This window comes from Rhamphochromis longiceps, linkage group LG16 (genome assembly GCF_057381845.1).
Source record: "Rhamphochromis longiceps isolate RC_006_pf linkage group LG16, R_longiceps_female_GT1.1, whole genome shotgun sequence".
Lineage (NCBI taxonomy): Eukaryota > Metazoa > Chordata > Actinopteri > Cichliformes > Cichlidae > Rhamphochromis > Rhamphochromis longiceps.
The window spans coordinates 3592952-3607196 of record NC_140572.1 but is presented as its reverse complement, the minus strand read 5'-3'; the positions used below and the strand labels follow the sequence as shown (position 1 = coordinate 3607196).

Below are 14245 nucleotides of genomic sequence, written 5' to 3'. Positions count from 1 at the left end.
CAAAGCAAAGTTCAGGGAGGTGAGTGGAAAAGCAGACAAGCTTGGACAATTTTTGAGAGGATTGAGCCCTAGTTTCCCTCGGCTTTCCCGAATGTTCAAGCGGACCATGTGCCTTTTTGGTAGCACATACTTGTGCCAAAAGCTCTTCTCCACTTTGAACTTCAATAAGTCCAAGTACAGGTCCAGACTTATGGATGATCATCTTCAACACATACTGAGGGTCGCAACTGCTTCCTCCCTCAGGCCAAATCTGGCTCGGCTATGCGAGAGGAAACGCTGCCAGGTCTCTAGCAGCAAGGAGTAGGCAAGAGAAGCCATGTTCAGAAGAACAGTTCATTTTCTACAGTGTTCCATTCATGTTCAGAAGAAGGTTATAGAACTGTTAATACAGACATTTCAATCTAAATAATGCAGATATAGAAGACTGAAAGATACACACAAGTTCACTGACTAAAAATATCTTATTATTGTTTTATTTATGTATTACAGATTGATTGATTTTCTTATTAATTCTTAATTTGTTTATTCATTTTTCATATTTTGTGTTAAAAAATAAAAATAAAGAGATTTGAGAAGATTGGAATTTTTTAACCATGCCTTTCTTGTGGAAAACCTAATGCGGCCCAGCCTCACCCAGACTCTGCCTGCAGCGGCCCCCAGCTAAATTGAGTTTGAGACCCCTGTCCTACACCATAAATCAGTAAGAGAGGGTACGACCTCTCTCATGGCCCCAAGTGGTGTGTGCATGCCAGAGCACTCTGGAAGGCACACAGAGTCTTTACAGACTACTCAGGATCAAACCTCTATCATTATGCAATCGATTATACAACTCTAAGCATATATGAGTAAATATTTCTAAGCATAAATGACAATCAACAATATAAACCTTACAGCTGGTTTTAATAACAGAATTCATTTGTTTCTCAAACGAGAAAGAGCTATCGAGAAACACTCCTAAATCTTTAGTTCTTAACTTTTCCAGTGGGCCAAGGTCAACATTATCTGCTAATGCTAAATAGGCTGCCGTGCTAATTTGACATGAATTAGCATTATGCACTAATGCTAACACTTACTTTTTTTAAAAATGTGAGTAGCTAATGCTAAGCAGGTGCCATTATTAGCTAATACTAATTTGAGATGAATTAGCATTATCCGCTTATGCTAACAATGTTTTTTCTTACTTTTTAACAATACGCCATTAGTGGCTAATTCTAATTTTAGATGAAAAAGGATTAACAGCTAATGCTCATACTGTTTGCTTTGTAAGAATGACAGCAGCTAATGATATGAAATCTACCGTTATTAACTAATGCTAATTTGATGAGAATTAGCATTATCCGATAATGGTAACTCTTTTCCCCTGCATTATAACAATGTCAGGAGTTAATGCTAAGTAGACTGCCATTAGGGGCTAACTCTAATTAGGGGTGAATAATTATTAGCAGCTAATACTAATACCGTTTTCTCTTTTTCCTTATAACAACTTGAGCAGCTAATGCTAATTTGATGCGAATTAGCATTATATTAGTGAGCAGTTAATGCTAAGTAGGCTGCCATTATTAACTAATACTATGTTGACGTGAATTAGCATTATGCGCTACTGCTAATACTGTTTTCTCTTACTTATTTAAAAATGATAGTAGCTAATACTAATACTCTTTTCCGTTGGGTAACAACAAAGTGAGGAATTAATGCTAAGTTGGCTGCTTTTAGCGGCTTATTCTAATTAGGGGTGAATAATTATTAGCAGCAAATGCTAATACCGTTTTCTCTTTCCTTATAACAATATGAGCAGTTAATGCTAATTTGATGTAAATTAGCATTATATTAGTGAGGAGTTAATGCTAAGTAGGCTGCCATTAGCAGCTAAAGGTAATTTGAGGTGAATAAGCACTAGTAGCTAATGCCAATACCCTTTTCTCTTGTGTTATAATGATGTGAAACGTTAATATTGTTCTCAAACAACAGAATGAGAATGAAATATTGATTCTAACAGGGCCCATAAACAGCATTAGCTTAGCAGCATTAGCTTATCAGAGTCTCCATCATGGTCACACAAATCCTTAGCGGAGCAAAGTGGCCTACTTAGCAATAGCTGCTGTAGAAAGCAAAGGGAAAACAGTATTAGCATTAGCTGCTAAATGTGCACTTGAGAACAAATCTATTGTGAATTCAGCCGTGAATGTAGTGTTTCCAGTAAGCTTCCATTTCCAAATGTTAGCTGCTCCTGTCTGCCTCTTTGTCACACACACAGACTGAAATGATTCACAGCCTTGTTTCATCCTTCTGTCAGTGTCACTGACTGTCACTGTGACTGTGGACATACAGCATGGGTAACACACACATGGCTGATACTTCTATCTAAAGTTACAAAATGTCTCTGTCCAAATATTACCTAACTGTAAGTCTACTTTTAATGAAACTCTCAACATGACTTATCAGTTATCATTAATGTTCCTGCAAACAGACTCCTTGAAGACCCCCTACATAAATATCCATGTACTATCCAGCTAGACTAGTGTGTCTGTCCCTGAAAATATTCCTGCATGTGTGATTGTTCATGTCTCATCTGCAGGAAACAAACAGGAAGTGAGTGAAAGACACAGGAAAGGATTCCAGCTCTTCCTCCTATATCAGACATTCTCTCCATACCTGAGAGTGTCCAGTCTCCAGCCTGGATCCTTCAGTCCAGCCGACAGAAGCTTCATTCCTGAGAGACCTGGATGATTGTAGCTCAGGTCCAGCTCTCTCAGATGGGAGGGGTTGGAGCTCAGAGCTGAGGCCAGAGAAGTACAGCCTTCCTCTGTGATCAGACAGCCTGACAGACTGCAGACACACAAAACAACAATCCATCTGTTATCCATCTCTATAGCAGCATAACTAAGTGATGGTTCAGGGTCACCTGATCCAGCTCTAACTATAAGTTTTATCAAAAAGGAAAGTTTGAAGCTGATCGTCAAAGTAGAGAGGGTGTCTGTCTCCTGAACTCAAACTGGGAGCTGCTTCCACACCCAGTCCAACATAGCCAGGCTTTCTTTGCTGCTTTGACAAAACCTCAAATCCCAGTCAGAGATGGTGAGCATCATCACAGTGATGATCATTTCTCTGTTAACCCAGGCTTTCTGCTTCAGGATCTGTGCACGCTCACAGAACAAGGAGACCTTTAAACATCATTTCACTAAATGGATGGACTGAGCTCAGCCTACAGATGAACTGGATAAATAAAGATTTGACCTCAGTGTGCTCAGTGTTCCTGTCTATTCCTAACATATTCCTAACATGATAGCTGCACTTTAGAGCTCTAAAACTGGAACTGACACATATTTAAACTCCACATGTTACTCAGTACATTCAGTTCTGACACTCGCCCACAGTCCAACAAAGGAAACATGGAGATCACATCAGTTTGTCACCAAAGTCTAATTATTCCAGAGGGCAGTGTTGATACAACTAAAGTTATTTTTAAGCAAAGTTGAGTTTTTTATTGTCGCAGTACTTCATGTCTGAAGTATCACTTAAATGCATTACACGCTGTTGATGGCAGCAAACAAACCACCCAAACAAACAGAGGTGGGAGGCTTGGGCAGACTACGTAGGATCAGCTTGTGGGAGGAGTCAGGATAAAACCAAAGAAAGACAAGCTAACAAACACCACAGTGAAGTGAGTAGCTACAAACTGCAGGCCGATTAGTGTTGTTGAAGAAGTCGGTCTGAGGAACGTTCTTAGGATCAACAAATGACGGCATGTATGAGCCTCCCTCAAGACGCACCATCACAAGAAGAACACATGAGCTGTAGAAAAAGGAGAGACTACGAAAGCCACGGCGTTACAACGTGCACCAGCTGTTGGTCTCTCTGGAGACTACTGGGCGTGGCTGGGTAACCATGGTTACTTGGGAGTTACAGTACATGATATTAATGAAGAGTGGGAGCTGCGTTCTATAGCAAACAATTTGTTATGAGGTAATCAGCTGATCTTAGTTTAACCGGAAGCCCTTCACAATAATTGCAATGCCTTTATTTTGTACAACTACCATCAGTTCGTCTGTACTGATGGTAACTTAAAGTCACACTAATGTCGTTTAGTTTCTATAGTTTATGTAGTGGAAGTATACTACAGTACCCTGATCACTGATAGGACAGATTTATGTAGATATACACCTTTGTGTTTAACATTACTGCATTATAGTACTGTGATCTTTGTCCTTATATATGGCTATATTAGCTATACTGATGTACGTACATATAACTGGATATGTAACTTATCTATTCATCTTATTTGTCATGTATTTGTATTGTGTACTTCCTTTTTGTAAGAAACCACACACATGATCACAGCCGCAAGAATCAATCAGTGAAAGAATAAAGTGTCTCAAACCAAACCTTAAGCTCTTTATTCCACATGCTGGGATCATTTGGCCTTCAGTGGTGTTCTGGCTGACACACTGGAGTGACCAGAGTGCTAAAGAGTGAATCGGACACACCAGTGTCATCTCTGATATCTCCACTACATTTAATCGTCCTTCAGCTTGTGGCTGCCGTTAGCTGGTCTGCTAGTTAGCTGATTTGCTATTTAGCCGGTGTGCTAGTTAGCTGGTGTGCTAGTTAGCCGGTTCGCTAGTCAGCTGGTGTGCTGACCAGCGAACCAGTAGGTTACAAGATGAGCTTGTCTGTCTGATGAGCCAGCTCTCTCTGTCTTGGTCATTTTGTCCTTGGGCAAAACCTAACCTACCACTACAACTGTAGCTTACCTCCACCAGTGTGTGAATGTGAGAGTGAATGAATACAGGGAGTGCAGAATTATTAGGCAAATGAGTATTTTGTCCACATCATCCTCTTCATGCATGTTGTCTTACTCCAAGCTGTATAGGCTCGAAAGCCTACTACCAATTAAGCATATTAGGTGATGTGCATCTCTGTAATGAGAAGGGGTGTGGTCTAATGACATCAACACCCTATATCAGGTGTGCATAATTATTAGGTAACGTCCTTTCCTTTGGCAAAATGGGTCAAAAGAAGGACTTGACAGGCTCAGAAAAGTCAAAAACAGTGAGATATCTTGCAGAGGGATGCAGCAGTCTCAAAATTGCAAAGCTTCTGAAGCGTGATCATCGAACAATCAAGCGTTTCATTCAAAATAATCAACAGGGTCGCAAGAAGCATGTGGAAAAACCAAGGCACAAAATAACTGCCCATGAACTGAGAAAAGTCAAGCGTGCAGCTGCCAAGATGCCACTTGCCACCAGTTTGGCCATATTTTGGAGCTGCAACATCACTGGAGTGCCCAAGAGCACAAGGTGTGCAATACTCAGAGACATGGCCAAGGTAAGAAAGGCTGAAAGACGACCACCACTGAACAAGACACACAAGCTGAAACGTCAAGACTGGGCCAAGAAATGTCTCAAGACTGGTTTTTCTAAGGTTTAATGGACTGATGAAATGAGAGTGAGTCTTGATGGGCCAGATGGATGGGCCCGTGGCTGCAGGGCTCGCAAAATCGCTAGCCCGACGTCCCGGGGCTAGCGATTTTTCCAGTCGGGCTACCAAAATCTATCTCAGCCCTGCCCGTCGGGCTATCATAGGAAGGAAAAAATATATGTCAATGCTTTTGCATTCTTTCGGAAATGTAGCTGGGTAATTATGTCATTGGCATCGGTGAGCCACTGTCAATATGTGACATATTGAAATCGCGTTTGAATTTGCGCTTGTTTTTTGCTTTCACTTTGCAAATGTCCAGGTGCCTTCTTTTGGCGCACCAAGTCACTCGGGTCAGAACATGGGGTGCCACCATCATCCCACTTCTGACACCAATGTGGCGAGCTCAGACAACGAGGAGACGGAGGTGTCGTTTGGTCTTGCTTCCCGTGAGCTAGCCAGGGAGCACAGCCGTTTATTGACATCTGCAGAAGAACACTGCCGCTAGCTAACTGCTCAGCGCGGCAACCGCACAGCAACAACAACAACAACACACAGGGCGCCCTCTGACCCCGGAAGGACACACCGTCGCAGCGAGAGGGCGTCACCCGTCACTATGGCAACATAAACAAAACATAACTGTACAAACAGAACCCCGAACAGCCCTGACCCGCTACAATATGCTGCTGAGAATATAGCCCAGAAGAAGCGTATAGTATAGCTTTTATTTTGGAAAGAGCCATTTCTCTGTAATAAACTCTCTTTTCCAAAGATGAGTGATTCCTCAATCAGATACGCAAACGCGCGCTGCAACTTCTTATCTGGTGCGAGTCTTTTATTTTGACAGCGAATGCGCACATGCGGACCACTTATGTGCACCCGTGTAAATAACATAATGTTCTGCCGGGTGTGTTGTTGGTTTTCTCTCGATTTCTGAGTCGACAAGCGCCTTTGTTACTGGGACCAGTCATTTTAAGAAAGGCCCCCATTAGAACCCATGAGAAATGCAAGAAATGCATTATTGCTCAGTCTGCAATATCTTTCCCAGAACAAACACCAATTGCAAATAACATACTAAAAATAAACCTGAAAAATCTGTTTAGAACAGCGTACTATGTTGCAAAGAGTGAACTACCACTGGCAAAATTTAGCAGTCTTTGCAAACTTCAAAAAGCAAATGGCCTTGATCTTCGTTCCACTGTCTCTTACCCGTGACTTCAGCGGAAATTTCAAATTCAGGATCTGACACAGACTGATTCATGTCCTACACAGTTCTTACAAGTTCATAGAAATTTCTGTTCAATTAGAACCAAGTATTTGAGTTGATGATTGTAATTTTTATACAATGTTGTAATTTGTTTTTCAACAATTTTTTGATTAATGTTTTGTTTCCTTTACAATATTATACTTTAATGTATAATATTGTAAAGGAAACAAAACAGGAAACAAAACATCAATCAAAAAAATTGCTCTCTTTTTTATTCGGGCTACTTACATTTATTTTTGGCTACCAAAAACTGAAGAGTCCCTGCCCGAAGGGCTACCAGGGATTTTGAAATTTTGAGAGCCCTGGGCTGGATTGGTAAAGGGCAGAGAGCTCCAGTCCCACTCAGACGCCAGCAAGGTGGAGGTGGAGTACTGGTTTGGGCTGGTATCATCAAAGATGAGCTTGTGGGGCCTTTTCGGGTTGAGGATGGAGTCAAGCTCAACTCCCAGTCCTACTGCCAGTTTCTGGAAGACACCTTCTTCAAGCAGTGGTACAGGAAGAAGTCTGCATCCTTCAAGAAAAACATGATTTTCATGCAGGACAATGCTCCATCACACGCGTCCAAGTACTCCACAGCGTGGCTGGCAAGAAAGGGTATAAAAGAAGAAAAACTAATGACATGGCCTCCTTGTTCACCTGATCTGAACCCCATTGAGAACCTGTGGTCCATCATCAAATGTGAGATTTACAAGGAGGGAAAACAGTACACCTCTCTGAACAGTGTCTGGGAGGCTGTGGTTGCTGCTGCACGCAATGTTGATGGTGAACAGATCAAAACACTGACAGAATCCATGGATGGCAGGCTTTTGAGTGTCCTTGCAAAGAAAGGTGGCTATATTGGTCGCTGATTTGTTTTTGTTTTGTTTTTGAATGTCAGAAATGTATATTTGTGAATGTGGAGATGTTATATTGGTGTCACTGGTAAAAATAAATAATTGAAACGAGTATATATTTGTTTGTTGTTAAGTTGCCTAATAATTCTGCACAGTAATAGTCACCTGCACACACAGATATCCCCCTAAAATAGCTAAAACTAAAAACAAACTAAAAACTACTTCCAAAAACTTTCAGCTTTGATATTAATGAGTTTTTTGGGTTCATTGAGAACATGGTTGTTGTTCAATAATAAAATTATTCCTCAAAAATACAACTTGCCTAATAATTCTGCACTCCCTGTAGTGGGATTGTAAAGGGTCTTTGAGGGTCTCGAAAAGCGCTATATAAATGCAATCCATTATTATTATTAAGAGCATCTTTAGGCCTGACTGTGCTCATCCTTCCTCCAACCTCTCCTTACCAAAGATAACAACTACATCAGTATTAGCTCAATAACAATTTCTGCAATTCAATTGTGGACATTCATTTTTAAACCTTGTGTAAAACGATAAAACCTCAAAGTCTGAGCATTATTCTTTGTGCAAACAGCTCTTGCAGGTTCCCCCGGACTTAGGTTATTTTTATTATTTAATTACTTTCCTTTAAGCAGCTGTTCAGGCTACTAAACTCATCCCAGAAATAACAAGTGACACCATTAATAGTAGAGGTGGGAATCACCATACAACTCGCGATACGATATTATCACAATACTTAACGCACGATACGATATTATTGCGATTTTTTAAAATATTTTGCGATATTTAAATTCTGCACATAAAGGTAAACTTTATCAATATTCATTTTATCTAATATCAAAGTCTCACACTCAGTCTTTCTCTCATTTCAGTCAGTTTTATTGTTGACAAACTGAACGGTTTGTATTACAGTCTAGTCCAACTTAACTGAATGCAACCATCTGGTACAATTATAGCTATTCTGAACTATGCAATTTATGAAAACTATGCAGCCCCTTCAGCAACTGAAGAATTTGAAAGTAAATTTAAAAAAATATATAATTTTACATTAAATAAAAAAGTTTCAAACTTAATTAAAATTAAACATGTCTTAAATTAAAATAAGTAAACTGTCATGTTTATTGCTGCCAAAAAAAAGTTAAACACATTTGGACAGTGAAGGAATGTCAGGATTGTTGCTCAGAAAAAGGATCAACATGCTCTGAAGTCAACATGCTCTGACTCCAGAGCATGTTGACTTCAGAGAAAAAATTGTTTGTAACAAAATATCGATTTCTGCTGTCCCTGTATCGATACATTATTAGCAAACAAAATATCACGATACTACACAGTATCGATTTTTTCCCCCACCCCTAATTAATAGTGGAGCTAACTTTAACAGGTGAAACTGATTTGACCTATAAGGCTACTGCAGTTACTTCTTATCAGGTTTAGTAGGGAAGACATCTGGATGAGGTAGTTAGTAGTATGTAGTTAGTACCGGGCGACTCCCCTCCCCCACATCGGCACCAGAACCCTGTATTATCTACAGGGTAAGACTGCCTGTTTTATCAAACTATGGCCATTACTACTGTGATCATTTGCAGCCCAGTGTGCCGCTCTCTCTGCTGGGATGAACCACTGGAGCTCACCCAGTCATCCCTTTCTTTCTCTCAAGAAGAAGTGAAATAAATATATTTATTATGTTACGAGTCTAATATTCTTTAAATCAAACTGTAATGAATAAATGAAGCAAGAAGATTTGGTGGCTCCACGTGTTGTAGAAGAAAAGATAAACATCTCATTTTGAGAAATCAGCCTTTAAAATTAAGTACTGTGAATAAAAAACAAACAGCGAGCCAATCAGCAGTCGCCAATATCCTCCTAATTTCATTCACAAAGAAATCAAATATATATATTATGGGCCCAAAGGAGCCTAAATCTTTAAATTAGGCAGTGCATGAAGTATTTTTTTAAATAAACAGAGACATGACTATAACAACTTTTAGTAATTCAGAGTCCAATTATCCACTCAAATGTGAATAAAAGTTCACTTGACAGCTGTAAAAGTTACCTGTTCATACAATAATATAATTCACATTTCAAATGATCATCTGTGGAAAAGTTTGAATCCTGACCTGAGAGTTTCCACTGCACACTGTGAACTCTTTAGTCCAGCGGACAGAAGCTTCACTCCTGAATCCTGCAGGTCAGAGTTACTCAGGTCCAGCTCTCTCAGACTGGAGGACTGGGAGCTGAGGACTGAGGACAGAGCTTCACAGCTTCTCTCTGACAGGTTACAGCCACTCAGTCTGAAAAATAAAAGACAATCTATAAAACAAGTACTCATGTAGAGTTTGTTAATACATTTCAAAACATTAAATGTTGACTGTAACGGTGGACCCAAGAAATACCAGCCGGAGCGACTTTGACAATGCAGAAAACCTTTTATTAAACTCGGGGTAACGTGGACACATATACTCCGCGCTCTCTTTCTCTGCTGTCACCCCCGTCTCCGTCTGTCACTGCCAACACATAAAGAGACACAATCACTGTCAGATCCCAGCACACCTGTTCACCCCGCCCCTGCGCCGCCCCGGGAGCTCACTGCGTCACGCCTCCTCTGCAGCTGGCCAAGGACCACACCCACGCCACACATCCCCACCGCCCGACTGAGGCCGGGGCCCATCCGGCCGAACCTACTCCCCCCCCCCCGCGAGCGAGAGAGGAAATCGGCCACGACCATCTGCGCGCCCGGCCTATGGATCACCTTGAACTTAAAGGGCTGCATGGCCAGATACCACCGAGTGATCCGGGCGTTGGCATCCTTCATGCGGTGGAGCCACTGCAGCGGGGCGTGGTCCGAGCAGAGGGTGAACGGGCGGCCCAGGAGGTAGTAGCGAAGGGAGTCGACCGCCCACCGGATCGCCAGGCACTCCTTCTCCACGGTGCTGTACCGTGACTCGCGGTCCGTGAGCTTCCGGCTGATGTAAGCGACCGGCCGGTCAACTCCCCCCACCTGCTGGGACAAAACGGCCCCCAGCCCTCTGCTCGAGGCGTCAGTCTGCAGACAGAAAGGGAGGGAGAAGTTAGGTGTGAACAGCAGCGGCTCTCCACAGAGAGCCCGTTTCACCTGCACAAACGCCGCCTGGCACCGCTCCGTCCACTGGACCAGATCTGGGGCACCCTTGCGGGTGAGATCAGTCAGGGGGCTGGTCAGGTCCGCGAACCCTGGGACGAACCGTCGGTAATAGCCGGCCAGCCCCAGAAACAGTCTCACCTCCTTTTTCGTCTTGGGACGCGGGCAGGATGCAATCGCCGCCGTCTTCTCCACTTGAGGTCGCACCTGCCCGCTCCCCAAGTGGTACCCCAAATACTGTACCTCCCTCCGTCCAACCGCACACTTCTTCGGGTTGGCCGTGAGCCCCGCCTGCCTCAGGGACTCCAGCACCGCGGCCACACACCGCACATGCCCCGCCCACGTGTCACTGTAAATGATGACGTCGTCTAGGTAGGCGGCAGCATAGGCAGCGTGGGGCCGCAGCACCCGGTCCATGAGGCGCTGAAAAGTGGCAGGGGCGCCGAACAAGCCGAACGGAAGCGTCACGAATTGGTACAACCCATACGGAGTGGAGAAGGCCGTCTTTTCCCGGGACTCTGTAGACAAGGGAATCTGCCAGTAGCCCTTGGTTAAATCCAGAGTCGTAAAAAAGCGAGCGGTGCCCAACCGGTCCAGGAGCTCGTCGACCCGGGGCATGGGATAAGCATCAAAACGTGACACCTCATTCACTCTGCGATAATCGACACAGAACCGTATAGACCCATCCTTCTTTACTACAAGGACGATGGGGCTACACCAAGCACTGTGTGACTCTTCTATTATTCCCAGCCTCAGCATTTCCTTCAATTCCCGGAGAACAATTTGCCTTCTATGTTCCGGCAGCCTGTAGGGCCGTGAACGCACCGTCACGCCAGGCCGCGTCTCAAAATGGTGCTCTATGAGAGAAGTACGGCCGGGCAAGGGGGAGAACACGTCGGCAAAGCGCTGTTGCAATGCAGCAACATCCGCCCTCTGGGCCTGTGTGAGATGGTCACTGCAATGGAGGGAGGCGGGGATGCTAGACTTTGGCGCCTCCGGCCCCAACTCATCTCTCCCTCTTACCAAGCTCACTAGAGAAGCGGTCTCCGCCTCCCTCCAGGCTTTGAGGAGGTTGAGGTGGTAAATCTGCGTGGCCCCGCCCCTGTCCGACCGTACCACTTCATAATCAACGTCCCCCACTCGCTGTGTGACCACGAAGGGACCTTGCCACTTGGCGAGTAATTTAGAGCTGGAAGAAGGAAGTAACACAAGCACCTTATCTCCCGGTGAAAATTGCCTGAGTCTAGCCCCTCTGTCGTACAGGCGTCGCTGCCGCTGCTGGGCCTGGAGCAAATTCTCCCGTGAGAGCCTCCCCAGTGTGTGCAGCTTTGCTCGCAGGTCCAGCACGTACTGAATTTCACTTTTCGCAGGGCTCGGACCTTCCTCCCAGTTTTCCTTAATCAGGTCGAGCACCCCCCGCGGCTTCCTGCCGTATAACAGCTCGAAGGGAGAAAATCCCGTGGAGGCCTGGGGCACCTCCCGCACTGCAAACAACAGAGGGTCTAACCAGCGATCCCAATTGCGTTCATCCTCGCGAATGAACTTACGAATCATGGATTTTAAAGTCTTATTCAGCCTCTCCACCAACCCATCAGTCTGAGGGTGGTAGACGCTGGTCCGAATAGATTTAATACCCAGTAATTCGTACAGTTCCCGCAATGTGCGCGACATGAACGACGTGCCCTGGTCAGTCAGTATTTCTTTCGGAATACCGACTCGGGAGATGACCTGAAACAGTGCCTGCGCCACGCTCTTCGCTGAAATGGTGCGTAGCGGCACTGCTTCCGGGTACCGCGTTGCGTAGTCCACCAGGACCAGCACAAAGCGATAGCCGCGTGCACTCCGGTGCAATGGCCCGATGAGATCCATGCCAATACGCTCAAACGGGATCTCCATCAGCGGTAATGGGCGCAACGGCGCCTTTGGCACGGCCGGCTGGTTAACCAGCTGGCATTCGGGGCACGACGCACACCAGCGGCGCACGTCGGCCCAAATGCCCGGCCAATAGAATCGGGCCATTATGCGCTCCAGAGTTTTCTCGCCACCCAAGTGCCCTGCCATGGGGTTCGAATGAGCCGCCTGGAAAATCATTTCCCGGCGGCTTTGCGGCACCAATAACTGTGTGCGGATTTCATTAGTGTGAGTGTCACGGCTCACTCTATAAAGCCGATCGTTCCGCAATTGGAAATGAGGGTACGTTCGCGCAGCGTCGGGGCGCACCGAGCGACCATCAATATCCATCACTTGGTCATAGGCTGAGCGTAGGGTGTCGTCCCGAGACTGCTCTAGTGGAAAATCTTCCGTGGGGTACACAACGGGAGGCGGCGGGGCTTCCGTGGAAGTCCCCGCCTCCTCCTCCCCCCCAGAGTCAGCGTCGGTCGACCCCGCGTCACCGCCGAGCGCCGCGCAAACGTCACACGAATTTACAGACCGTGATCGCATCCCCGCGTACTGCCCCAGTAAGCTGTGGAACCCCGGCCAATTCGTACCCAAAATAAGGGGATGCGACAGGCGCGGGCTAACCGCCGCCTTCACTCTATGCGTTTTGCCCCCGAATTTCAGCAACAGTGACACTACTGGGTACTCGTGAATATCCCCGTGCACACACTTAACCTCCACCCAGTCAGCCTCCAACAATGCCCCGGGGCGAACCAAACTTTGGTGGACCAGAGTCTGCGTGCAGCCCGTGTCCACCAAAGCATGGCGAATACCCCCTTGACACCTTACCGGCACGCGGTACGTCACTCCTGGACCGGGGGCGGGCGCTGGAGCGCCGGCAACGCGGAACACCTGCCCCACCTCCATGAGCGGACAGTCTCGGCGCAGGTGCCCCGGCCGCCCACACTTCCAGCAGTCCGGCCCCGGCGTCTGTGCGGCTCCCCGTGGCTCCGGGGCAACCTCGGCGGCCGCCGGGGTCCTGGCGGGAAGCAGCGGCCGGAACGGGTTCCTGGGGCTCCACCCTGCTGCCTGCTCCGTTCCCGCAGGGCCGCCGCCTCTCCTCTGCGACGCCGCCGCCGGTGGCCTGGGCGGCGGAACACGGGCGCCCCGCCGCGGCTCCTCACGGCCCGGTACCGGGTCGGCCGCCAGATAGTCCTCTGCCAGCGTCACCGCCGCCGTCAAATCCGCCGGGCGGTGGCAGCGAACCCAACGAGCCGTCGCCTCGGGCAGGCCTCCCACGAACTGCTCGAGGACGACCATGTTCAGCATCCGCGTCTCCCCAGCCGAGGGGCCCGGTCGCAGCCACCTCGCTGCCGCATCCTCCAGCTGCCGAGCCCAGGCAAACGGCCGCTCCCCCCCCGACATCCTGCTGGCCCGGAACTGACGGCGGTAATCCTCCGGGGAGAGCCCCAAACGATCCAGCACCGCCCGGCACACGTCCTCGAACACCCCCCGCGAGCCGGGGGGCAGGCTCAGCGCCGCCGTCTGGGCCTCACCCGACAGAAGCGGCAGCAGCCGGGCGGCCCACTCCTCCTCCGGCCACCGACAGGCCACCGCCGTGGCCTGGAAAGCCTCGATGAAAACCAGCGGGTCCTCCCCATCCCGCATCCGGTGCAACGTCACCGACAGCGGAGGGGCGGGAGCCGGCGCGGCCGC

At 46.8% G+C, this 14245-nt stretch overlaps 1 protein-coding gene across 2 annotated transcripts in view; it reads right to left on the bottom strand.

Annotated features, from left to right (window-relative positions):
* Positions 1-14245, bottom strand: part of LOC146650399 (NACHT, LRR and PYD domains-containing protein 3-like) — a 32533-nt gene that overhangs the window by 6095 nt on the left and 12193 nt on the right. For both annotated transcript variants that reach the window (XM_085385456.1, XM_085385457.1), the window contains 2 exons: positions 9651-9824; positions 2653-2826 (listed from right to left, as the gene is read on the bottom strand). In XM_085385456.1, the coding sequence (XP_085241582.1) occupies positions 2653-2826; positions 9651-9824 (348 nt within the window). The remainder of the gene's footprint in view (positions 1-2652; positions 2827-9650; positions 9825-14245) is intronic.